Source organism: Lepidochelys kempii, chromosome 1 (genome assembly GCF_965140285.1).
Source record: "Lepidochelys kempii isolate rLepKem1 chromosome 1, rLepKem1.hap1, whole genome shotgun sequence".
Classification (NCBI taxonomy): Eukaryota; Metazoa; Chordata; order Testudines; family Cheloniidae; genus Lepidochelys; species Lepidochelys kempii.
Window position 1 is genome coordinate 14130833 of NC_136380.1, and position 22352 is coordinate 14153184.

At 46.0% G+C, this 22352-nt stretch overlaps 1 protein-coding gene and 2 non-coding genes across 4 annotated transcripts; all 3 read left to right on the forward strand.

Annotated features, from left to right (window-relative positions):
* The first annotated feature begins 11738 nt into the window (after positions 1 to 11738).
* Positions 11739 to 21727, forward strand: RPS3 (ribosomal protein S3). Of its 2 annotated transcripts, none has more exons than XM_078852079.1 (7): positions 11739 to 11839; positions 12999 to 13129; positions 13498 to 13591; positions 15059 to 15153; positions 16595 to 16782; positions 19840 to 20036; positions 20475 to 21727. In XM_078852079.1, exons 1-6 carry the CDS (start codon positions 11810 to 11812, stop codon positions 20031 to 20033), a joined length of 732 nt encoding a protein of 243 aa, XP_078708205.1. In that variant the 5' UTR covers positions 11739 to 11809; the 3' UTR covers positions 20034 to 20036; positions 20475 to 21727. The 2 variants fall into 2 exon arrangements, with proteins under 2 accessions (XP_078708205.1, XP_073190934.1); XM_073334833.1 differs by having other exon boundaries at positions 21656 to 21727.
* Positions 16054 to 16204, forward strand: LOC140905689 (small nucleolar RNA SNORD15). Its single transcript, XR_012156928.1, has one exon. It is a non-coding gene; the product is annotated as a small nucleolar RNA SNORD15 (small nucleolar RNA).
* LOC140905688 (small nucleolar RNA SNORD15) lies at positions 19360 to 19507 on the forward strand. Its single transcript, XR_012156927.1, has one exon. It is a non-coding gene; the product is annotated as a small nucleolar RNA SNORD15 (small nucleolar RNA).
* Positions 21728 to 22352: the final 625 nt, after the last annotated feature.

Sequence of the window (22352 nt, forward strand, 5' to 3'; positions counted from 1 at the left end):
TCTTGTGTGTTCCCTTGTAAATTTGGGAGGCCCTGTCCCCCACCCCCATTAGTTACAGGTGCAAATGCTGTTCCACGGTGGGCTATTAGAGATCTACAAATACCACCCATGGCTCTGAAAAGTGACATGAGACCAGTGGCCTGGCCTTGCAAGGAACTGAGTGCCTTCAGTGTTAGCCAAGGGCACTTAGCCTGTCAGAGGAGCCACAAGGTCTCTCAGCCAGACCTGGAAAGCACCCCACAGCCCAGCCAGCTGGCTAAGCACCTTGCAGAAAGAGCCATTAATATGGGTCACTAATAGTGCGGCTCACTTATATCTGAGTGCGCAGCTGAGCTTGTCAGGCAGAGCCGCATGGTGCTTGGACTAGCACGGCATTTTCAAATGTCCATTACTGGTATCTAGTGTCTGTAGCAGCTTTGGCACAAAGCACCGAAGCATTTGCCATCTCTGCTCTTCCGAGCTGCCAAACGTACCATGCACACAGAGGGAAAGCTGAGATCTCAGCCGGCCTTGTGGGATAGAGAGGAAGCCTGAGTTACAATATGTACAAGGGACTTGCATTTACCAGCTGGAAAGGGCCCTCTCTGAGCATGCGGGGTTAATTGGGCGAGAGCCAGGGGGCACGTGGGCCTGATGACGTAACCAGTTTACACCAGGGCTGAATCCTGCCCCAGGAGCAGGTTGTCAAAACAGCCCGGAGTGCTGACATAGCACATAGTTTATCCTTAATAAGGCATAAAAAAGCGGTTTACGTCAGGACTGGGGGTTGTTTTTTTTTCAGAAACAGAAAAATGTTGGCCCAGCCTCCAGTTGATGAACTGATTGAAAAAGAAATCCCTGCCCTGTATTTATGTGCCCTGTGTGATATGTTCTATCGTGCTGCAGCCAGCCCCGTCCCTTATCTCCTGTCACTGCCCTTGCCTTCATGGCTTGTTAAGTAAAATGATGGTGTCTCAGGCCCTGAGTCTACAAATGCTTAGACACCCGCTTAGCTTTACAGGAGTGGGCTAGTTGAAGTCCATGAGGCTGTTCCCAGGCTCAATGTCAAGCACTTGCATAAATGGTTGCAGGGTTGGGGCCCTAGTGAATGGGAAAATTCACCCCAAGTTCTTTGACCTTTGTTTTTCCCTTGTTTAAACAAAAAGGCATGAACATGGGATCTGACGCTGCTGAAAGATGTTATAGTCAGGGTGGACTGAGCAGTTGCTGGGGATACAGGTGTCCTGGGTTCTGTTCCTGATTCTGCCACGGGATCACTGTGTAACCCTGGGCACATCTTTCCCTTCTCTCGGCCTCAGTTTACCCAGTTGCAAAATAGGGATAATACTGCTTACCCACCACTGTGGAGCACCTGGCTAGCACTACCTACCTTGGGGACTTACATGGCCCTGTTACCCTACCATTTGTGTGGCTCACAGTCTCTAATGGATTTATTCTCACAATGCCTATGAGGTAGGGAAGTGCTGGTATCCCAATGGTACAGATGGAGGACTGAAAGACTAAGGGCCAGATTTTAAAGGTACAGAGATGCCCAGTCGGATTTTCAAAAGCTCTGAGGCCTCTTAGTCCCGGGTTAGAGCCTCCTTTTTTAGCCACTGAAGCATGTTTATTGAAACCATTTCCATACATCTTATACAAATCGGCCACTAACATACATTGCCCCAATACTTCAATTTGTGCATTACACTTGGTCTTCTAGATGGGTTTTCGTCATGCCACCCCTACTCGGTTTGTCAAACTGACAATAAATGAAAAACACAGATAACCAAAAAGCAAAGCTACACACGTTACATGTTAAAATCAACACCTGCCATGTCACAATGCCCAGGATTGGTGTTGCACATTATGAAACTATCATACAGCGGAGGAAGGGAGGGATCAGCAAGGAAAGCTACCTTATTGAGGTCAGAACATGTAGGGATAAAGTGAGACAGGCTAAAAGTCAAGTAGAGTTGGACCTTGCAAAGGGAATTAAAACCAATAGTAAAAGGTTCTATAGCCATATAAATAAGAAAAAAACAAAGAAAGAAGAAGTGGGACCGCTAAACACTGAGGATGGAGTGGAGGTCAAGGATAATCTAGGCATGGCCCAATATCTAAACAAATACTTTGCCTCAGTCTTTAATAAGACTAAAGAGGATCTTAGGGATAATGGTAGCATGACAAATGGGAATGAGGATATGGAGGTAGACATTACCATATTTGAGGTAGAAGCGAAACTCAAACAGCTTAATGGGACTAAATCGGGGGGCCCAGATAATCTTCATCCAAAAATATTAAAGGAATTGGCACATGAAATTGCAAGCCCGTTAGCAAGAATTTTTTACGAATCTGTAAACTCAGGGGTTGTACCGTATGATTTGAGAATTGCTAACATAGTTCCTATTTTTAAGAAAGGGAAAAAAAGTGATCCGGGTAATTATAGGCCTGTTAGTTTGACATCTGTAGTATGCAAGGTCTTGGAAAAAATGTTGAAGGAGAAAGTAGTTAAGGACATTGAAGTCAATGGTAAATGAGACAAAATATAACATGGTTTTACAAAAGGCAGATTGTGCCAAACCAACCTGATCTCCTTCTTTGACAAAGTAACAGATTTTTTAGACAAAGGAAACGCAGTGGATCTAATTGACCTAGATTTCAGTAAGGCGTTTGATACCGTGCCACATGGGGAATTATTAGTTAAATTGGATAAGATGGGGATCAATAGAAAAATTGAAAGGTGGATAAGGAATTGGTTAAAGGGGAGACTACAACGGGTCCTACTGAAAGGTGAACTGTCAGGCTGGAGGGAGGTTACCAGTGGAGTTCCTCAAGGATCGGTTTTGGGACCAATCTTATTTAATCTTTCTATTACTGACCTCGGCACAAAAAGTGGGAGTGTGCTAATAAAGTTTGTGGATGATACAAAGCTGGGAGGTATTGCCAATTTAGAGAAGAATAGGGATATCCTCCTACAGGAGGATCTGGATGACCTTGTAAACTGGACTAATAGTAATAGGATGAAATTTAATAGTGAGAAGTGTAAGGTCATGCATTTAGGGATTAATAACAAGATTTTTAGTTATAACCTAGGGACGCATCAATTAGAAGTAATGGAGGAGGAAAAAGACCTTGGAGTATTGGTTGATCACAGGATGACTATGAGCCGCCAATGTGATATGGCTGTGAAAAAAGCTATTGCGGTCTTGGGATGCATCAGGAGAGGTATTTCCAGTAGGGGTAAGGAGGTTTTAGTACCGTTATACAAGGCACTTGTGAGACCTCACCTGGAATACTGGGTGCAGTTCTGGTCTCCCATGTTTAAGAAGGATGAATTCAAACTGGAACAGGTACAGAGAAGGGCTACTAGGATGATCCGAGGAATGGAAAACTTGTCTTATGAAAGGAGACTCAAGGAGCTTGGCTTGTTAAGCCTAACTAAAAGAAGGTTGAGGGGAGATATAATTGCTCTCTATAAATATTTCAGAGGGATAAATACCGGAGAGGAAGAGGAATTATTTAAGCTCAGTACCAATGTGGACACAAGAACAAATGGATATAAACTGGCCACCAGGAAATTTAGACTAGAAATTAGATGAAGGTTTCTAACCATCAGAGGAATGAAGTTTTGGAATAGCCTTCCAAGGGAAGCAGTGGGGGCAAAAGATCTATCTGGCTTTAAGATTAAACTCGATAAGTTTATGGAGGAGATGATATGGTGGGATAACATGGTTTTGGTAATTAAATATTCATGGTAAATAGGCCCAATGGCCTGTGTTGGGATATTAGATGGGGTGGGATCTGAGTTACCCAGGAAAGAATTTTCTGTAGTATCTGGCTGATGAATCTTGCCCGTATGCTCAAGGTTTAGCTGATCGCCATATTTGGGGTCGGGAAGGAATTTTCCTCCAGGGCAGATTGGAAGAGGCCCTGGAGGTTTTTCGCCTTCCTCTGTGGCATGGGGCACGGGTCACTTGCTGGAGGATTCTCTGCTCCTTGAGGTCTTTAAACTATGATTTGAGGACTTCAATAGCACCGATACAGGTGTGAGGTTTTTTGCAGGAGTGGTGGGTGAAATTCTGTGGCCTGCGTTGTGCGGGAGGTCAGACTAGATGATCATAATGGTCCCTTCTGACCTACGTATCTATGAATCTATGAAGTATTCTCCGCTCTGTCCCACTAACATTTGACACCAGTGAGTTCCTTCTACGCTTCAAAGTAAAGAGAGAAACTTAATTCAATTCCAGTGTAAATTGTCCATTTCTCTCTCTTTTCCTCTGCTGCAGAGAGCAAGGATACTTTTCTAAAGGGCCCCAGAGTTTTAATTCTAAGTTTGTTTTCACATATTAAACTTCTGCAACCTTTCTTGGCTGGAGCTCTTTGCCCTTATATTAAACCGGATGCGTTCCCATCCCACTTTCCCAGGCTTTTGTGACTTTTCAGTTCCATAAGAACAGTTTCGGAAATGTTAGACTTCTCTACCAATTAAAGATTAACTTTCCTAAAAGGAACCAGAGTTTGCCCCTAAAACGATTTAACCCCAGCTGGTATTCTCTTCTGTTTCCTCTCAGGGCTGACACTGGTGAGAGTGATACTGGACTACCCGTCCAGTTCTCGTAGCCACATTTTAAAAAGAATGTTGAAAACTGGAGAAAGTGAAGACAAGAGCCACAAAAATTATTTGAGGCCTGGAAAAAATGCCTCAATCTATTTAGTTTATCAAAAAGTAGATCAAAAGGATGAATATGTTAAAACCAGAAGGGCCCACTGTGATCCTCCAATCTGCCCTCATGTATTAACACAGACCATAGAATCTACCACAGCCTGATTTGCTGGGCTGGAACACGTCCAGTCTGTTGTACTGACTGCTGACCGCTGCTGGTTTATAGAGTCACAGATTCCAAGGCCAGAAGGGACCATTGTGATCATCTCGTCTGATCTCCTGTACAGCCCAGCCCACAGAACTTCCCCAAAATAATTCCTAGAGCAGCTCATTTAGAAAAACATCTAAAGATTGATTTTAAAATTGGCAGTGATTGAGAATCCACTGTCTCCCTTGGTAAATTGTCCCAAAGGTTAATTACCCTGACTGTTAAAAGTTTGCCCCTTATTTCTAGTCTGAATTTGTCTAGCTTCAACTTCCAGCTATTGGCTCTTGTTACATCTTTGTCTGCTAGATTGAAGAGTCCTATATTATCAAATGTCTGTTCCCCATGTAGGTACTTATAGACTGTGATCGAGTCACCCCTCAACCTTCTCTTGAATAGGCTAAACGCCTTGAATTTTTCATATAAATCCCCCCTTTCGATGGTACACTCTTTGCACTGATAAACTGTTTCCTGGCCCTTGCATGTTTCTCTCAATCCATCTTTGTTATTTGAAACAAATTGCTATTTAAGCCACAATGGCCAGTTAAAATTCAACATAAATCCACTTTCCTTCTTCTCGTCAGGTCGTGAAGTCTATAAGTATTTTTGACTCTTGTGTGTTTTTCATGGACTTTTCCCCCCTTTCTTTCTGTTGCCTGTATTTCTTGCCATTCCTCTCTTAACTCATTTGTAATTAGATTTTTAGACTCCAGTTTACTTAAAGGGATCAAGTTGCTTGTGTTGGACAGCATTTTTTGTCTGCCAGCTCATTACCCATCATCCCTACATGCGCTGGCATCCACGTACTACTGTGATTACACCCAGCTGCGTCAATTCTCTCGTTACCAGTGATATTTCATTAAGTATATCATCTCTGCAACCTGAAGTGCCATTTCTGATTGCTAGTAATCCTGAGAAGGAATGAGACAGGATGGCCAAGGCGGCTGGGCGCACATCTGTGGCTTAATTTAATACCAACATTATACCTGACAATTCAACCATCAGAATGGCAACCAAATTGATAGCCTTAGGGTTTTCTTGATTCCAAGCCAAAAAATGTACCATGCTGTTCCCTTTCTTCCTGTTCTTACATCTTTGGAGCTGTCAGCAAACATCTGGGAGTAGCATGCCCACTTATCACCAGTGTATGGATTTGCTGTATCTTGCCTATTTAACACTCTCCCCTGGGTTTCTCCTTGACCCTGGCTAACTTCCTTTCCTTCTAGGCAATGACTGCAACCCGCATCCCTACAGCCCCTTCCTCCTCTTCCTTCTCCTCCTTCCTGTGTTTTATGGCAAGGCAGACCCACTTGCTAAGTCTCTGACCATCAGGCACTCCTCAATGTTCTCACTTATACACTGCCCAGGAGTGTAGTTGGTGGGGGTCAGGGGGAGCATTGCCCCCCAAACAGGGCTGGCCTTATGGGTGGGTGCCATGGTCCGGGGGACAAGGCTCAGTGTATTTAACTTAATGCACCAGGATGGGCCCCTTCCAGCTGCCCCCTGACCTCCTCCTCTTCCTGGCCCCCCAGCAGCTCAGGGTGCCAGCTGTTTGGTGGTCCTGGTGGAACCCACGCTGCCGCATGTCTCTTTGCATCGTGATGGGGAAGCAGGAGCCCAGCATGCAGCGTCCCCTGGCACCATGAAATACAGGGTGGGTGGGGGGGAGGGCCCACAGCCCAGCAGGAAGGCTGCTGCAGCAGCACCAGGAGGCACCAGAAAAGCAACGGCATCAAGTCCAGCTACAGCAGCCAATGCCTGAGTGGCCGCAGCTCCCACGCTCAGGTCACCACAGGGGGCAGCAGCAGCGGCTGGGGCTCCCCCGCTGAGCCATCCATCGCCCCAGCACTGGCAGCCCAGGTAATGCACAGCCTGGAGAAACATGCCAACATGCAGATGGTGGGAGGGATCCAGCGAGTCAAGGGAACACTGGACCCTCAGACGCAACATGCCACTGGGTCAGCCCCTCTCTCATACTTCACGTTTCTCACACCCTCACAGACAGGGACACACGCAGGCTCACACGTGTAGATACGCACGCACCGCACCACTCACTCATCCTGTCCTGGCATAGCAACTTGGAAGCTACAGCAACATAACCAAAGGGGGATGGAGACTGAGCCTTCAGGGTCCCTGTGTGAGACCTAGGAAAACACTGGGCCAGGTGCCTGGCCCCACAGGCCAGCGGTGACCCCACCGTGACTCCCAGCACCGCAAGCCCCAGGCAGGTGTGGAATTTGCCACCCCCTGCCCAGACCCATTGGCCTGGGTGGAGCTGCCCCCCCCCCCCACTATAAAGTCAAACTACGCCAATGACACTGCCCATTTACATATTCCACACTTTTGTTGCTAAAGAGTTCCCAATTGGGGTTTTTTTGGTTTTTTTTTAGATTCCAAGTAGGGGGACAATCATATTCTTCAGTATTAGCCTTTCCTTGACATATAATGAGTGTCAGGAAGTGGTCATTTCCCATTCCCTCTGCTTTATAGATTTCCCAGCTACATTTACTTGCTACAGTTGCTTGTGGCAATTCCCAGGTCTAGACAAGAGAAACTTCCACCAGCTGCATTAAATTTGGTAGGTGCTCCATCATTCAGAATTACTAAATTATTTGCATCAATGAATTGCTCTAGATATTTCCATTATCATTTTTCCTACTTCCCCCCCAAACTGTTATGGCTGCATAAATCTCCACACACAATAGATGAGCTTGTGGCACTGCAGTTCTCTCTTTCAGGTCCTTGGCCACTTGTTTTCTGCGTGGGTTGTACACGTTATATATTCTTTATGCCGTGAAATTGTTTTGCATCGGAACCTCAGTAGCATTATACTCGATGTTAAGCCTTTTCACCTGCACTTCAGAATAATTTAGGACATTAGCAGCAGGGAGGTGAAGGACTCAGGGGCATCCAGGACACAGGGAGAAGCAGAATGTGGGATGGGTTCCAGGCCCCCTCTGCTGCCAAAAGCTGCCCTAGCTCTCCCTCCAGTAATCTGGTTCCCACAGATTTCCCTATGCTCTCCGGTCACCCCTGGTTCAACCACCTACCCCCCACCCCTCTGTAGGGTGCAAGGGAAAGACATCTGTGCCTGCTGCTCAGGACAACTTTCTCATTGGTGAAGAATGTCACCTGAGGAGCTGTACAGAATGGGTCAGCGAAGCATTTGACACTCTGTGTGTAATGAGTTTGGCAGGTCTCAGTCCAGTTCCTAGCAGACAAGCATCCACATCTTAGCACTAAATGTCCTCCTATTGGCAGCCTCTTGCAGAGTGGCCTGGGACTGAACTGGCCATGACAGGAAATTAATGAGCCTCTCTCTCGTAGAGATGGCATCTCCGGATTAGGGGTGAGGTACGTTGGCAGAACGACTTGAAGAAAGCTTGCATTGCCTTTGCCTGCGGCTTATCCCCAGTCTCCAGGACTGTCTAGCAGGCATTTTTCACCAGCACTAAAATCACTTAAAAATAAATAAATGAAGGCAGAGGAACAGAGACAGGTCTAGCCTGCCTCCGTCCCAGCAACTGTCTTTAGTGACCTCTAGTGGCAGAATGGGGGAATACCTCGCTACTATGCAGTGCTTTGAAATCGGAAAGGCAGCAAACATTTCCTTCCATTTCAGTGCACAAATGTAGTCTGGTGTGGTTACCCATACACCAGCCATGGTTCTCACAGGTCAGTGTATGTGAAGTTGTGGTTTTCCCAGGGCTGGCACCTGTGGCGGGGAGCTCAAATGACGCCCCCATACCCTCTCGCTTGGGCCAAAACTTTGAAAGGTCTCAATTCTGCCTTCTTCCTGTTCTACTCCTCTCATGGTACTGCTCTGCTACCTACCCCAATAAAAGGAGAACTAACAACTTAAAATGCCTTGTTCAAAAATTTTAAGTAACACTTAACTTTCAAATGCCTGAACAGCAAATGTAACTTTTCTTGTCTGCATAGTAAACACTGGCATTTTTATCTGTTTGAATAATCAAAGTGGTGCTTTCCGTGCCCTCTTGGTTGCAAAGATTTGAACTGCTTCCTGCTGAATGTCCACAGTCTGGGCCAGCTCATGCTCTACTGAGATGGTTGCAAGGCCGACTAGCCTCTCCTGGGTCATTGTGGAGCATAGATGTGTTTTTATTAACTTCAGCTTGGAGAAGCTGCGTTCTCCACTGGCAAATGTCACAGGAAGTGTTAGAAGTATGCGCAGAGCAACATGGGGAAGGATAATCCATACACTGGGGTGGGGAGTTCTGGGATTTCTGGACCTGTAGGTCAGCTCAGGTCTGCAGCATTTGTTTGCTGCCTGAGAAGCCCCATTATGTCCTAGTGCATCTCCCTCTCCTTTTCCTGCACCTTTCTCCTGTCCAAGCTTTCCTTCTTCCTGCCATTGGCCATGTTGGTGCTCCAGGCATGGGCGACAAGTGCACCCCCCCACATTTGGGGAGGTTAGCCCCCTGCTCTGTCCCTTCCGCCTGAGGCCCTGCCCTCCCCCAATTCTCGCCAGCTGGCTGGCCGGTACAGCCGCAAACCCTGGCGCCCAGAGCAGCCCTGAACCCAGGCCAGCCCATCTGGGCCTGGAGTAGCCCCGAGCCTGGGCCAGACCACCAGCACCCAGAGCAGGCCTGCTGGCACCCAGAGTAGCCCTGAGCTCTGGCTGGCCCACTGGAACCACCCTGAACCCGAGTCAGCCTGCCGGTGCCCAGAGCAGTCCTGAGCCCAGGCCACCCAGAGGACTGCTGAGCCCTACTGCGGCTTGGCCCTGTGGCTGTGGTGGGGAGCATTAGTGGAGGTTTGGGGAGGCTTGGCCTCCCCCAGCCTCCATTACCCACAGCCCATGCCTCCAGGCCCTTTCTTTGTGATCTGATGCAGAACTGGGTTGCAGGATCTCACTGGACACGGCTTCCCTCCTTAGTCCTCTTCTTTCTCCTCTTCATCATGGTAAGGCGTTCTGTGGGTGTGGAGGGGGCATCCCTTAAGGCTGCAATGACAGCAGCTGCTGATAAAAAGGGACAGATGTATTACTGCATTTACAGTCACAGTGGAAAGGGAAAGATGCGTTTCAAAATTTCCTTCCTTTATTCCCATAACACCTTTTAATAAGACATGTTTATTGACATTTCAGCTTCAGATCAGAATGCCTCTGCACAGCACCACTCTCCAGCCCTGGCTATGGTGAGTATGGGACAAGGGGTTGGAAGGAACTTTGGTTGCATGAAACAATACAAGTATAGGGAATGGCACTGAACATTGGCACTATTTAATGCTGGTGGTTTTAGCTGATATCTCACTCCTGAGGATCACAAAGGCACAGAAAGCAAAACTGCTACTGGTGTCTCAAAGCCACCCAGGCCCACATGCTCCTAGCCTGTTTTACTGCAATGATGCCAGCCAAACTCATGGCAGAGAGGTGTGGGAAAGTATCCTACCACAGAGGAAGAAATAAGGCAGTCATCCCGAGAAACCTTGTGAAGAGGACTGCAAAGTATCTCCATGAAAGTTTCATTGAGTTCTCTCACGTACGCGAACACGCTGCTCCACATGCCCCCCCCATCCCCGCCTAAGTTGATAGCTGAGTTGTTAACTTATGGATGGACTGGGCACCATCTTAAATTTAAACACTGTAAGAAAAAATGCATGCACACACTTACCCAAGTCCCCTTCACCACGCTCATCCATGTTTGCCTGGTGTCATCTCAAACAGATCCTGTCTGTTCCTGGCCAATAGGAGTATGAACCTGGTGCTCAGGGAGGGGGCAGTGCGCAGAGCCCCGTGGCCCCTCTGCCTAGGAGCCGGGCTACAGTGCAGTGCCAGCCATGACAGGTAGGGACTAGCCTGCCTTAGCACTGCAGTACCGCCAACCGGACTTTTAACGGTCCGGTTGGCGGTGCTGACTGGAGCCGCCAGGGTCCCTTTTCAACCAGGTGTTCTGCTCAAAATCCGGTCACCTGGTCTCCCTACAGTATCTCCACCCTCTTCCTCCTGGCTGTACACAGTAGAGGTCTCTATCTCAGGCTCTGCTGAGGTATCCATGGTGATCTGTGGGGTGCTGGGGGAGTTTCCGCCAAGTACGGCATGCAGGTCGTTGTAAAAGAAGACTGTCTGGGGCTCAGACTCCGAACGACTGCTGTGCTCCCTGCCCTTGTGGTACGCCTGCTGCAGTTCCTTCGTGTTCACGGGGCAATGCCGCTGGTCCCTGTCATACCCCTTGGTCTGCATCCCTCCTGCAATGTGCGCCTAGATGTCCATGTTGCTGGGGCTGGTCTGGAGCTGTGTCAGCACGGCCTCTTCTCCTCACAGGCCCAAGACTATCTCTTGTCTACACCGGCTCGGAGCGTGTCTGGTGGGTGGAGCTGGCACGGTTGGCTGAGCAGTCACACATGGGAAGAGAGAGCTGCTAAGGTGTGCTTGCTAGGGAAAAGATTTCACTAGTGTGGGTGGGTGGGTGGGGAGGGGGTGTTTAAAGCGCAGGGCGGCTTCTGTTGTCCGTGCCCCCTGGGCCGTGGAGTTCACGAAGTGCTGGAGGACAGGTAGGTCGAGACTTGCACCGCGCCGTGCTCAGTAGTACCCCATGGCTTCGTGCCGGTCAGGGAGGTGGGGTTACTGTGCCGCTGTCTCCGAGCTCCGAGATGCGTCCGTGCGCATCGATGGGTCGGTGCGTGGTAATTTACGCCAACTGCACTTTATACTGCAGACCCCCAGTTAATCTGGAGTAAGAGTGTCCACACAGCGCTTTGGCCTGAAAGACCCACCCCTGTCCCTAGTGCGTGTGGTACCGGCGCGAGCGGACACAAGCCCTGACCCCCTGCCCTCAGAGCACGGCGGGGGGGGGCTGTCCCTGAGGAAGACTACATTTCCCACCCGCCCCTGCGAGCCCACGTGACCGGCCGCGGCCCAATGGCAAGTGGCCAGGGGACCTTATATCCTCCCCCGGGCGGGGGGGCCTCTTCCTTTCGCCGGGGCGGCGCGACGCAAGATGGCGGTGCAGATCTCCAAGAAGCGCAAGGTGAGCGCGGCGGGCGGCCGGCCCCCGGCGGCCGCGGAGCCCGGCCACAGCGGCCGGGCTGGGAGCCGGGGAGCGCCCGGCAGGGCCCGGGCAGCGGGGCGGGGCTGCCGGGGCGGCGGCGGGGGCGGATGGAGACGGATGAAAGGCCGGGCCCGGCCGGGCGCAACATGGCGGCTCCCTGCGGCGCGTGGGGCCTGGGCCTGGGGGAGGCCGGCTCCCCAGCCCGCGGCGCGGAGCCTGTGCGGGGCTGGAAGGAGGCGTCCCGCTGCCGGGGCGGCCGCTGGCAGGAGAGTCGAGCCGCCCGCGTGGCTGAAAGCAGCCGCTCGTTCCCGCTTGCGTAGAGGCCAGGGCTCTGCTCCGCGCTTGGCCCCTGGGCAGAGGGTCCCCGCGTTGGGGAAGCGGGTTTCAGGCCCCTTGGGGCGAGGGCCGGCGTCCTATCAGAGCGTATAAACCTTTCGCTCTTTCCTCCCTGCAGCAGAACAGCCAGACAGTGTTTCCTCCCTGCAGCAGAACAGCCAGACAGACAGTGTTTCATAAAGTGGGCCCTGGAGCTGGCAGAGTAAAACTCAGATTTCCAGTGAGTTTGGTCTGCGGAGCTTATCAGAAGTGGAGACACGTAGGGTTAAGGCCTTGGTCACCCCAGGGCTAGTAACCTGGTGTGAAACCCTCTAACGTCCATCACTAACACAGATGCAAAGTAGGGATCAAATCATGCCGAACTTGTAACCAGGTGTAATGTTTCCTGTCAAGTGTTTTCAGGGTCAGGGCCCGGGTTTAAGCAGTAAAACTACTTATTGATTGGGGGTAGTCTGAAATAATTAACTTCTTAAAATTCACACTGGCTAGGAAGAGCTGCCATTTGGAAAAGTGAAACAAAGCATGGTTTTATCAGCTAGTATTGAGCTTGGTTTTAGCTGGATTTGTTTGAAGTCTTGGTCTGATCATTATTAAGGGATTACACTGATGTTAGAAGTGTAGTCTCTAAAGCAGGGTTGAGACAAATTTGGCCTTGCATAGGGAGTGTTTTTGCTGTTCTGTGAAGATAAATGTAGACTCTGAGCTGTTCAGCCAGCACCTTCAACCAGCAATGAAACTTTACTTAGAAAACTTATTTGTGAACTGTTAAACATAGCTCGACTTGTTCTGTTTTCTGTTTTAGTTTGTCGCTGATGGTATCTTCAAAGCTGAGCTAAATGAGTTTCTGACTCGTGAGTTGGCTGAAGATGGATACTCTGGAGTAGAGGTCCGAGTTACTCCAACGAGGACTGAAATTATCATCCTTGCTACCAGGTAATTGAAACTTGCTTCTTATTCTTTCACAGCGTTCATCAGTAGCTAGAATCTGTGACACTTGTGTATAATCCTGCTATACGTGACCGTATTTCTTTGGAAAGATGGTAACCAGAAAATGTGAATGAAATTAAGAAATGGTGAATAAATGCCCATATATTAGGGGAAACTTCCTTGTGATGAGGGTAGACTGTGGAATTGTCTCTGGGAATGATTGTAATCCCCATTTAGTCGGTCATTTAAAACTAGACTTGGCACAGTAATATACTGTAGTAAGACTGGTACATTGGCATGGAGAAAAAATTAAATCCTCAAATAGGTTTTACTTCACAGCTACAGATTTCAATAAACGTGTTTACTTTATTCAGAACACAAAACGTTCTTGGTGAGAAGGGACGCCGAATCCGTGAGCTGACTGCTGTTGTACAGAAAAGGTTTGGATTTCCTGAAGGAAGCGTTGAGGTAAGTGGCTTTTCTCTTTTTATTGTCTCATTTTCTGATGATACTTTAAAATGAGCCTTGATGTTGCTTTTGATTACATCAGGTCTAGAAAAGGCATTAATTTAATGTGACAACAATTTAAAAGTCACACATCTGTCTGCATATGTGTTATCAACAGTCATCACAAGTAAGGTTTAATAGTATTGTATATGAGGCATTAGATTTTCACTTTTTCTCTCCACCAATGGAGATGCATTGGTGCTAGAAGACCAAAAATGGGGAATGTATTATGACCTGTAGCAGGTTTGAGTTAGAATGGATCCTTGTTAGCTAATGCTACTGGTTCTTGTCTTTGTCTTCATGCAAAACTGATGGCTTCTGTTGATCGGGGGTTCTCAAACTGCGGGTCGGGACCCCTCAGAGGGTTGCAAGGTGTCAGCCTCTACCCCAAATCCCACTTTGCCTCCGGCATTTATAATGGGCTTAAATATATAAAAAAATGTTATTAATGCGTAAGGGGGGGTCGCACTTGGAGGCTTGCTATGTGAAAGGGGTCACCAGTACAAAAGTTTTGAGAACCACTGCTGTTGATTATTGTAACTAGTTTGTGAAACTCATTGTCACAAGGTACTTTTGAGGCCTAGATTGTGATGGGTAACGGCATCCAGAGTACAGCAATAAGAATTAGAACAGAGTTTGCAAGGACTGTAAAACTGGGTCCATTTGTAAGAGCATAAACTGTTATCTGATGGAGTTTAGGAAGAAACTTTTCCTCTCTGGAGGCTATTACATAGTTGCCTACCATGTTTCCTCTAAAGAATCTGCTGCTAGCTACTGTTGGAGATGCTGCTGCTGGTAAGATCTGTGTTAATGCGATTCTTAGCTTTCTTTTCCCCATCACGCAAAGCTAATTGTTTTATGGAACTTTGATTAAACTTCAGTGGGAGAAATTGCCAGGTGACTGTGACCATGTTGACTTTTGTCCTGTGCTTTGCTTAGGACATTACACTTTCAACCTCACTTTCTGACTGTGATCTCTTTATTAAGCTTTCAATTGTCCCAGAGTGCTGGGCATGTCTGGTAGGATGCTCCTCCAAGCACAGCCCAGCATACCATAGCCACCCTGCAGGGTGCATCACCAGCGCTGTCCATAGTTGGACACCTCTGGAAGATTGCACCTCCAGGGCTGTCTAATGTTCTGGGCTGGCTTGGTAGGATTGCACCTCCAGGACTGCGCCAAGCATGCCTTAATGGTGCCTTGGTTTTCAAAGGAGCATCACTAGGATGTCTCAGCTCAACATGAGGAGCAGAGGACAAACACGAAAGCACCACAATCTGTTGTCTAAGTATCAAGGAACTTAGTGGGTTACTGGATGCAAAGGAGAGGGGAGCACAGAGGGCAGTTGAGGCTCCTGTTACCTGTATGCATGAAGTCTGCTAACCTTCACAGTTGTAACTGTTTCTGAGCACTTGTTCCTTGTTTTGTAGCTCTATGCTGAGAAGGTGGCCACAAGAGGTCTTTGTGCTATTGCCCAAGCAGAATCCTTGCGTTACAAACTTCTGGGAGGTTTAGCAGTGCGTCGGTAAGTGCAGAAGTGTAATAAAATGGTCTGTAGATGTAAAAGAGTAAAGTGACTGGGACCACTGTGGGTTCTGATCCCAGCTCTGACACTTGCTCTGTGGCTTTGAGGAAAATTCTTTAACCACTGTGTTTGTGGACTGGGACTAATGCATGCATTACGCAGGTTAAGTTATGATTGACAGAATAAAGCTGTAAAGTGCTATTATCTAATTTTTTCCTGAATATTAATTATCTAGGTGGTAAATTTCAGCGTAGTAGCCGTGTTAGTCTGTATCCGCAAAAATAAAAGGAGTACTTGTGGCACCTTAGAGACTAACAAATTTATTTGTTGCATCTGATGAAGCGAGCTGTAGTTCACGAAAGCTTATGCTCAAATAAATTTGTTAGTCTCTAAGCTTTCGTGAGCTACAGCTCGCTTCATCGGATGCAACAAATAAATTTGTTAGTCTCTAAGGTGCCACAAGTACTCTGGTAGATTTCTTATTTCAAAAGTAGATTTTTTTTTTGATTTTTTTTTTTTTAAAAAGCCACTGTTACAGTCCAGCAAACTTAAAACAAATTTTAATTAGTTTATTTGAACTGCCATTTCTGTGTTGTGTTTAAACACAAGGCTGTTGATAGCACATAGCATAACTAAGTATTAAATAAAACATGATTTGTTTAGGGTTGTCACAATTGGCAATAAAATTCGCTATTAGTTTTAATATAGAACTTGCCCTGTTACTGAGGGGATTAGTAAGAGGGTGCAGGCTAAGTCAAACATGAAAAGCTTATATTTACACCCATTTATTCGGAATGGTGGGGGCGAAATATTAGCAAAGATGGCGCTTCGGTCTCAAACAAAGCTGTGTAGGAAATGAATTGTGGTTTAAATGACCTGTGGTCTCACATGTTAAGATCCCTTCAGTGATGATACGATGACGAGTCAGAAAAGGGATATGTATCCTGTTAAGTGTACCCTTTGTAGTGTCATGTTCTGTGATGCTGCGCTTGGGTTCCTTGGCAGGATGGTCCTGTTCAGTGGATGATTTAGAGGCATTTGTCTGAGAAGGGATGGAGAGCCAGAATTTTCCACCTCAATAGGCTGTCCAGTGCTTTTATTTTATGTAATTACATGTAGTAGCAACCAGAGCCCATTGTGCTGAGCAGTGCACAATGCCCATAACATCTAAGTATAAGGTGAAGCAGGCACAGAATTCCCACTCTTGGAACTCTGGAGTGAAATTATTAGAAAAATTGCGTAAAAGTAAACAAGGCTGTGGGGCTGACAATGCTGCAACAGTCCCCTTTGGTGAAACTTACCTTTAACGAGAGCTGGATTTTTGGATCGGAATTTGATGGTTATGGAGGGTTTAGTTGGCACATTCCACAGCCATATCCCCTACTTGTGCAGTACACAGTGCTCTCTACAACCACTGAGTAGCTCTTTTCACTCCCCAAAGAGCCTGCTATGGCGTCCTCCGCTTCATCATGGAGAGTGGTGCTAAGGGTTGTGAGGTGGTGGTGTCCGGTAAACTCAGAGGCCAGCGAGCCAAGTCTATGAAGTTTGTGGATGGCCTGATGATCCACAGTGGAGATCCTGTAAACTACTATGTCGATACAGCTGTGCGCCACGTCCTCCTCAGGCAGGGTGAGTGTTTGGAATATGTATCCCCTTGCAATTGGCTGGCTCCCTGTATTCGCACTTAGTACCAGACAATCCTAAGTGCTGCCACTCTGCTGCTCCTTGGCAGCGTCCCTGCTGTCTGACAGCTACAGGAGTGGTCACTCCCAGAATTGCAGTGCATTTTCTGTTGCGCAGAGTATTCAGCTCTAACTGCTGCTAGTTCCTGGTACTTGTAATGCTGTTTTGCCTTTTGAAATTACAAGCCCTTACAGTCTGGGGCTGTCTTCTGTTTCACACATTTTGTCTAATGTGGCGCATCGTCTGCTCTTGTCCTATATAAATAAATTGGAAATACACGTTAAACTGTCTTCAGCTGCCAGTAAAATTCCTAGTTAGCAAGTTATGACTGGTGCTTAGTAGTACCGTACTATGGGTCAGCACATCAGCTGGTTGTGTTTTCCTGCAGCAGCATTGCCTATCAGTTAGTCAGTCACTTTGGATATGTATACATCTATATTCAAAGTTTCTAATAGTTAGCCCAGAAAATACATACATTTTTCACAGTGCTGTATAGATTGTTCCTGTAATCTCCTTTGGGAGGAGGTGGGACAATATTATCCCAATCATGCAGATGGGGAAAGTGGGACTTGCCCGAGTTTACACAGTAACTGGCAGTCACGTTTTCCAGCAAGCTAGACTCTGCTGTCTCTTGATGTGTAAGGCTTGATGATCAGACATGGACTTTAAAAGTGAGCTGCAAAAGGAAAATGAGCTTTTATGCTTCAAGAGATAAAGGAGGCCTGAAAGGACTTTTGTTTCAGAAATACTGAGGTTGGGTTGTAGCATTTTTGTTGGAGGATTCTCTAGAACAGTTGTTCTCAGCCTTTTCCGTGTGATAATCCGATGTGACAACAGAAAGTTTTGGGACTCTCCCATCTAGCCATAAAGAAAGGCAGGGCAAGCTGGTTTGCGATCCCAGGTTGAGTACCTGTGCTGCAAGGGTGTCTCTACACTGCAGCCAGGAGTAAAACTCCCAGCCTGGCAGTGTGACACAAATTTTTAAAAAATCACTCTTATTTTTATTTTAGTTGGCTTGATTTTTTTTTATTATTTTATTTTTAATCCTGTTTGAAATGAAATGAAATCTGAATTTAATACAAAATATTTTAAGGCCTAAATGTATTGTACTCTCTTAAAACATTTTAAATAAATAAATATTCTGAATACATGAGCCTGTAGTTGAGTTAAGGCTGCCTTTCTATATAAAGAAAGAAATCCAGGAAAACATCTAACTTTTGAGGTCATGCTTTATAAACATGGCACAACTGGTAATGAACTATAGTAAGGGCTTGATCCTGTGGGGGCCCCAGGAGCGGTGCTAGTGTGTACAAGACACTGGCAAAGTGACTTGCAAGACTGTCATTTTCAAGAAACTTAGTGAGTAGGATCTTAAGCTCCAGTCACTTTCACTTAGACATACTTGAAAATTTTCCCCTGACTGACCTGAAATAATCAGTGCAATTCACTGACTACAGTGAATTCCTCTGTGTAATAGATCATTTAGTTGTAAATGTGAAACGTATTCTGATAAGTGTTGCATGCTGTTCTGTATTTAAATTCCAGTTACCATCCTAATGTAGCTTGATGCAAATTGTGCTACGAGTTCATTATCTAGTAAAGAAGCAATATATCATTCTCCACTTTCTAACATACTAAAAACGTACAGTTAATAATCTGAAACTAGAAACTAAATCATTCTTAAATAAATGGTGGTGGTTGTATAGCCTCCTAGGTAGCAAAAAGATGTACCAAATCTAGTGTAAAGGCTCTAGTTGTAAATAAACGTGTATTAAGGGTTATATCAACCAATGAGCGTGCACCTTTCTGTAGCAGAGAACTGAAGTACAAATGGAAAAGTTGTTTAAAATAGATTTAAATCAAGGCCTTCCACTTGGTGATATAAATAATTGTTTAAATCGCCCTGGTTTAAATCAATCCTCCTGCAGCCAGGGTAGACTGACTTGAGCTAGTGCGCTAAAAGTAGCCATGTGCATATTGCAGCTGAGGCTGGAACTTGGGCTCTCAAGTGTAGGGGTCAGGTGTAGCTGAGCCCTGCTGGCGTGAGTCTGTCGCCCTGGGCTGCGAGGCTCACTTCAACCAGCAGTGGGGGCAATGCCCTAGGTGACTGAAGAGCTACTGGAATTAGTGAGACTGAAATCTAAGTAGTTGAGAGAAGAAAGGATTTTAAGTCACTGTTCAAAACGTGTTAGCTACCTACTTAACCCCTGTTCCTGAGAAGCATTTGGGATAAAATTATGACTTTGGTTTTATAAAATACCACTGAAAGCCAAGTAGTCCCACCCCAGATCTCTAATCATCCCAGGGCTCCTGGCAGAAACAAAATGCAAGACTAGATAGTCCTGATATTTTTTTCTATGGTAAAAAGCATGAGGGAGAATGTAAGTGTCTTTCAGGTCTATATAATTAAAGCTTCAAAAAGGATGCAAACTATTTTTTACTCTTCGGGTCACTAAGTGATTGTCACATGTGAGCGAACAGTCCTTGAACATGAGATGAGAGCAGTTATCTTACCTGATATCCCTTCAGTGATGATACGATGACGAGTCAGAAAGGACATTTCTTGTGTAAGTGTAGCCTGTTCAGTACCATGTTCTTTGGTACTGTGCTTAGGTTACCTTAGCAGAGTGTCCTGTTCATTGGATGATTTTGAGGCATTTGTCTGAGAAGGGATACAGAGACTATTTATAAATTAGCACAGGAAACTGGGGTTTAAAGCTCCCACTTTGTGAGAGAGCAGTGCATGAAACGATGAAAGGAAAATTACTGGACTAGTTTTGTTCTATGCCTTCGTACGCCTAAAGGGTGTTGTTAATTCACACTAATAACTGAGTCCTAGTACAGATTACCCAAAGTGTAAGTTTTATGTGGATGTTGGAAGCTCCCACTGAATAAACATGGCAATGTTTTAGAACTTGTATCAGTTCAGCATCTGAATGTATACAGAGCATCTTATCTCCTTTAAATGCAATGACCACAGTTATAATATTGCACTTTTTTCAGGTGTGCTGGGTATTAAAGTAAAGATTATGTTGCCTTGGGACCCAAGTGGGAAGATTGGACCCAAGAAACCGCTGCCAGACCATGTCAGCATTGTGGAGCCCAAGGAAGAGATCTTACCCACCACACCCATCTCAGAGCAGAAAGGTGGCAAACCAGAACAGCCAGCCATGCCTCAGCCAGTTCCCACTGCATAATGGGTAAGTGACCTTGATCTGTGACTCTGAAATGGTAGAAACTAGTGTGATGCCCATCAGAAATGATCATTTTTATTCTAGCAAAGATAACAGTAAGGGCTACCAAGCCTCATGCTTTGAGGTAGAGATTGATCTTCTGCTGGAGTCAGGAACAAACAAACAGTTAGATGCATTATCTGAGTTTCTCCAAAGAATTCTGTGTGGCCCTGTGGCCAGAATGGGACACATGCAGGGCATTAAACCATTGGTCTGTTCAGGAATAATGCTCCTATGTTGCTTTGAAAATCAGCATTAAGCCACAAATTTGCTAATCGGTCAAATGTAAAATAAAATTTTAAAAAGTTGAGTACAGAAATACATGGGCTGTTATAAAGACTGACCTGTTCAATCAGTAGCTCCCGACCATCCTGTCGCTCTGTATTTGTTCCTCTCCATTTCTAGGGTGCACCCAGTCTTTGACTGCAAGGTCAGTTGCTACAGTGCAGGGTCTGGGGTGATGGAGTGGAAAGTAAGGGCAATAGGTAAGGAACCTAGTTTTGTGAAGTGTTTGAGGCGATTGTGGTGGGTGGAGCACTGTGTAACTCCGTACCATTGCTGCATTACTAAACCAGTTAACATCAGCCCTTCAGTGAAGATATGATGATGAGTCTGAAAAGAGATATTTGTCCAAGTGCCCTGTACCATGTTATGTTCTATATCATGGATTTCAGGACCTTGAGTCAGAGTCCTTGACTGATCACTTCTGGGTTATTTATCTGAGAAGGGTTATCGCAAAAGAGGCCTCGAACTTAGTGCTCAGACACTAACGGTGAAATTCCAACAAGAATGAAAACTGAGTTATACTTCTTAGGAATCCTTACCCAAAGTTTCCCATGATACTCTACCCTGACCTTTTTCCTCTTTTCTGCCAGCTGGTATACTTGGGATAACCTGCCTTGTGATATGAACCCAACTCTCTGTCAGAAACTTCTGAAAGCACCTGTATCATTCACACCTATACTATGCCACAGTCTGTAAAATTTGCACCATCTTTTCTCCTTATACCAGCTCATGTTCTAAGATTTCAAACACTTCATAGATTTAACCAATAAAGTGCAGGTCTATTCAGTGACTGTAATGATACAATCTCACTCAATAGATCTGTTCCTGTGTGTATTCAGTCATAGCTGCAAACATGTCCGGATATCTTTTCTCCTGTTGAAGCAGTTTACAAACAAATACAACAAATCACTGGATCTTTGATCCCTGCTTCAGGAATTTTATTTGTAAAATCGAAGTATACTTAACGCTCGTTACATTTCCTTGGATTACTTTGGTCCCTTAATTTGTAATCTGACCGATCATTAGAGGCAATGACAAGTGTGTGGATAATGCTAGGGAAGTAAAGGGGACCATTTGTACTGAGTGAAACCACAATTGCTTTCACAATCATGTCAGGAATCCGCCTCACTGAGCTCGTTTTAGACCTGTTACAGTGGTGGAATGCTGTGGCCTGGCTGGTAATGGATTGCAGTCCAGGGGAGCGTCAGACCAGCAGGATATTTTGGGGTCAGGATGACTAATAACTTTACAGTGATCACTGAAATTTGTGCTCTCGTTAAGTGTTTTGTTTTTTGTTGTAGGATTTTTCAACACTTGGAAGGAGAAGGTGGACTGTGGCCCGTGAAAGGATCTTAATAAAATCATAAAAGACAGTGTAATGTGGAGACTCTTCTTTTGATCAGTGTAGGTCTTTAAAAGTTTTGCCTCCAAGTTCTCTGGAAATTTTGCCCATCCCAAGTTCCTTTTTTTCCTACCACCTTTTGGGGTGAACTGTCAGATGTCAAGCTAAACAGAATCAGGCCGGGTCAGTGTGCTTCTCTGACTCTGGCCACAGTCTGGTGCGTAGGCCTCACGAATGTCCCTTAAATTGGAGTTATGACTCCTCGGTGACACTAATTTTATGCCAAGTGACTTAAAAAAGGGCCGGAGGTGGGGATGTTAATCCTAGTTGCGGAAATGCACTTGGAGACATCTTCACTTCAGCATTGCTGTGTGCTGTTAGCCAGCTGCTTTTTGGTGTTCGGTAAAGTTCACGCCCAAAAGCATTTTGTGAAAGAGGCTACATGAGTTTGGTGTATTGAGGCTTGCAGTTTTTTAGACTCTTGGAGATTTTAATGAATTGAGAGTTCAGTGTGAACCCTGAGATGCAAAATTTTTGTAACCTCTTAGGAGTTGAAGGTGGTTCTACATGGCACTGGAAAGAGCTTTTTTCATTTGGATTTGCGGTAAAATAGGAATTGAAGTGTGTTGTGATTTTTTTTCATCATCTCTGTACAA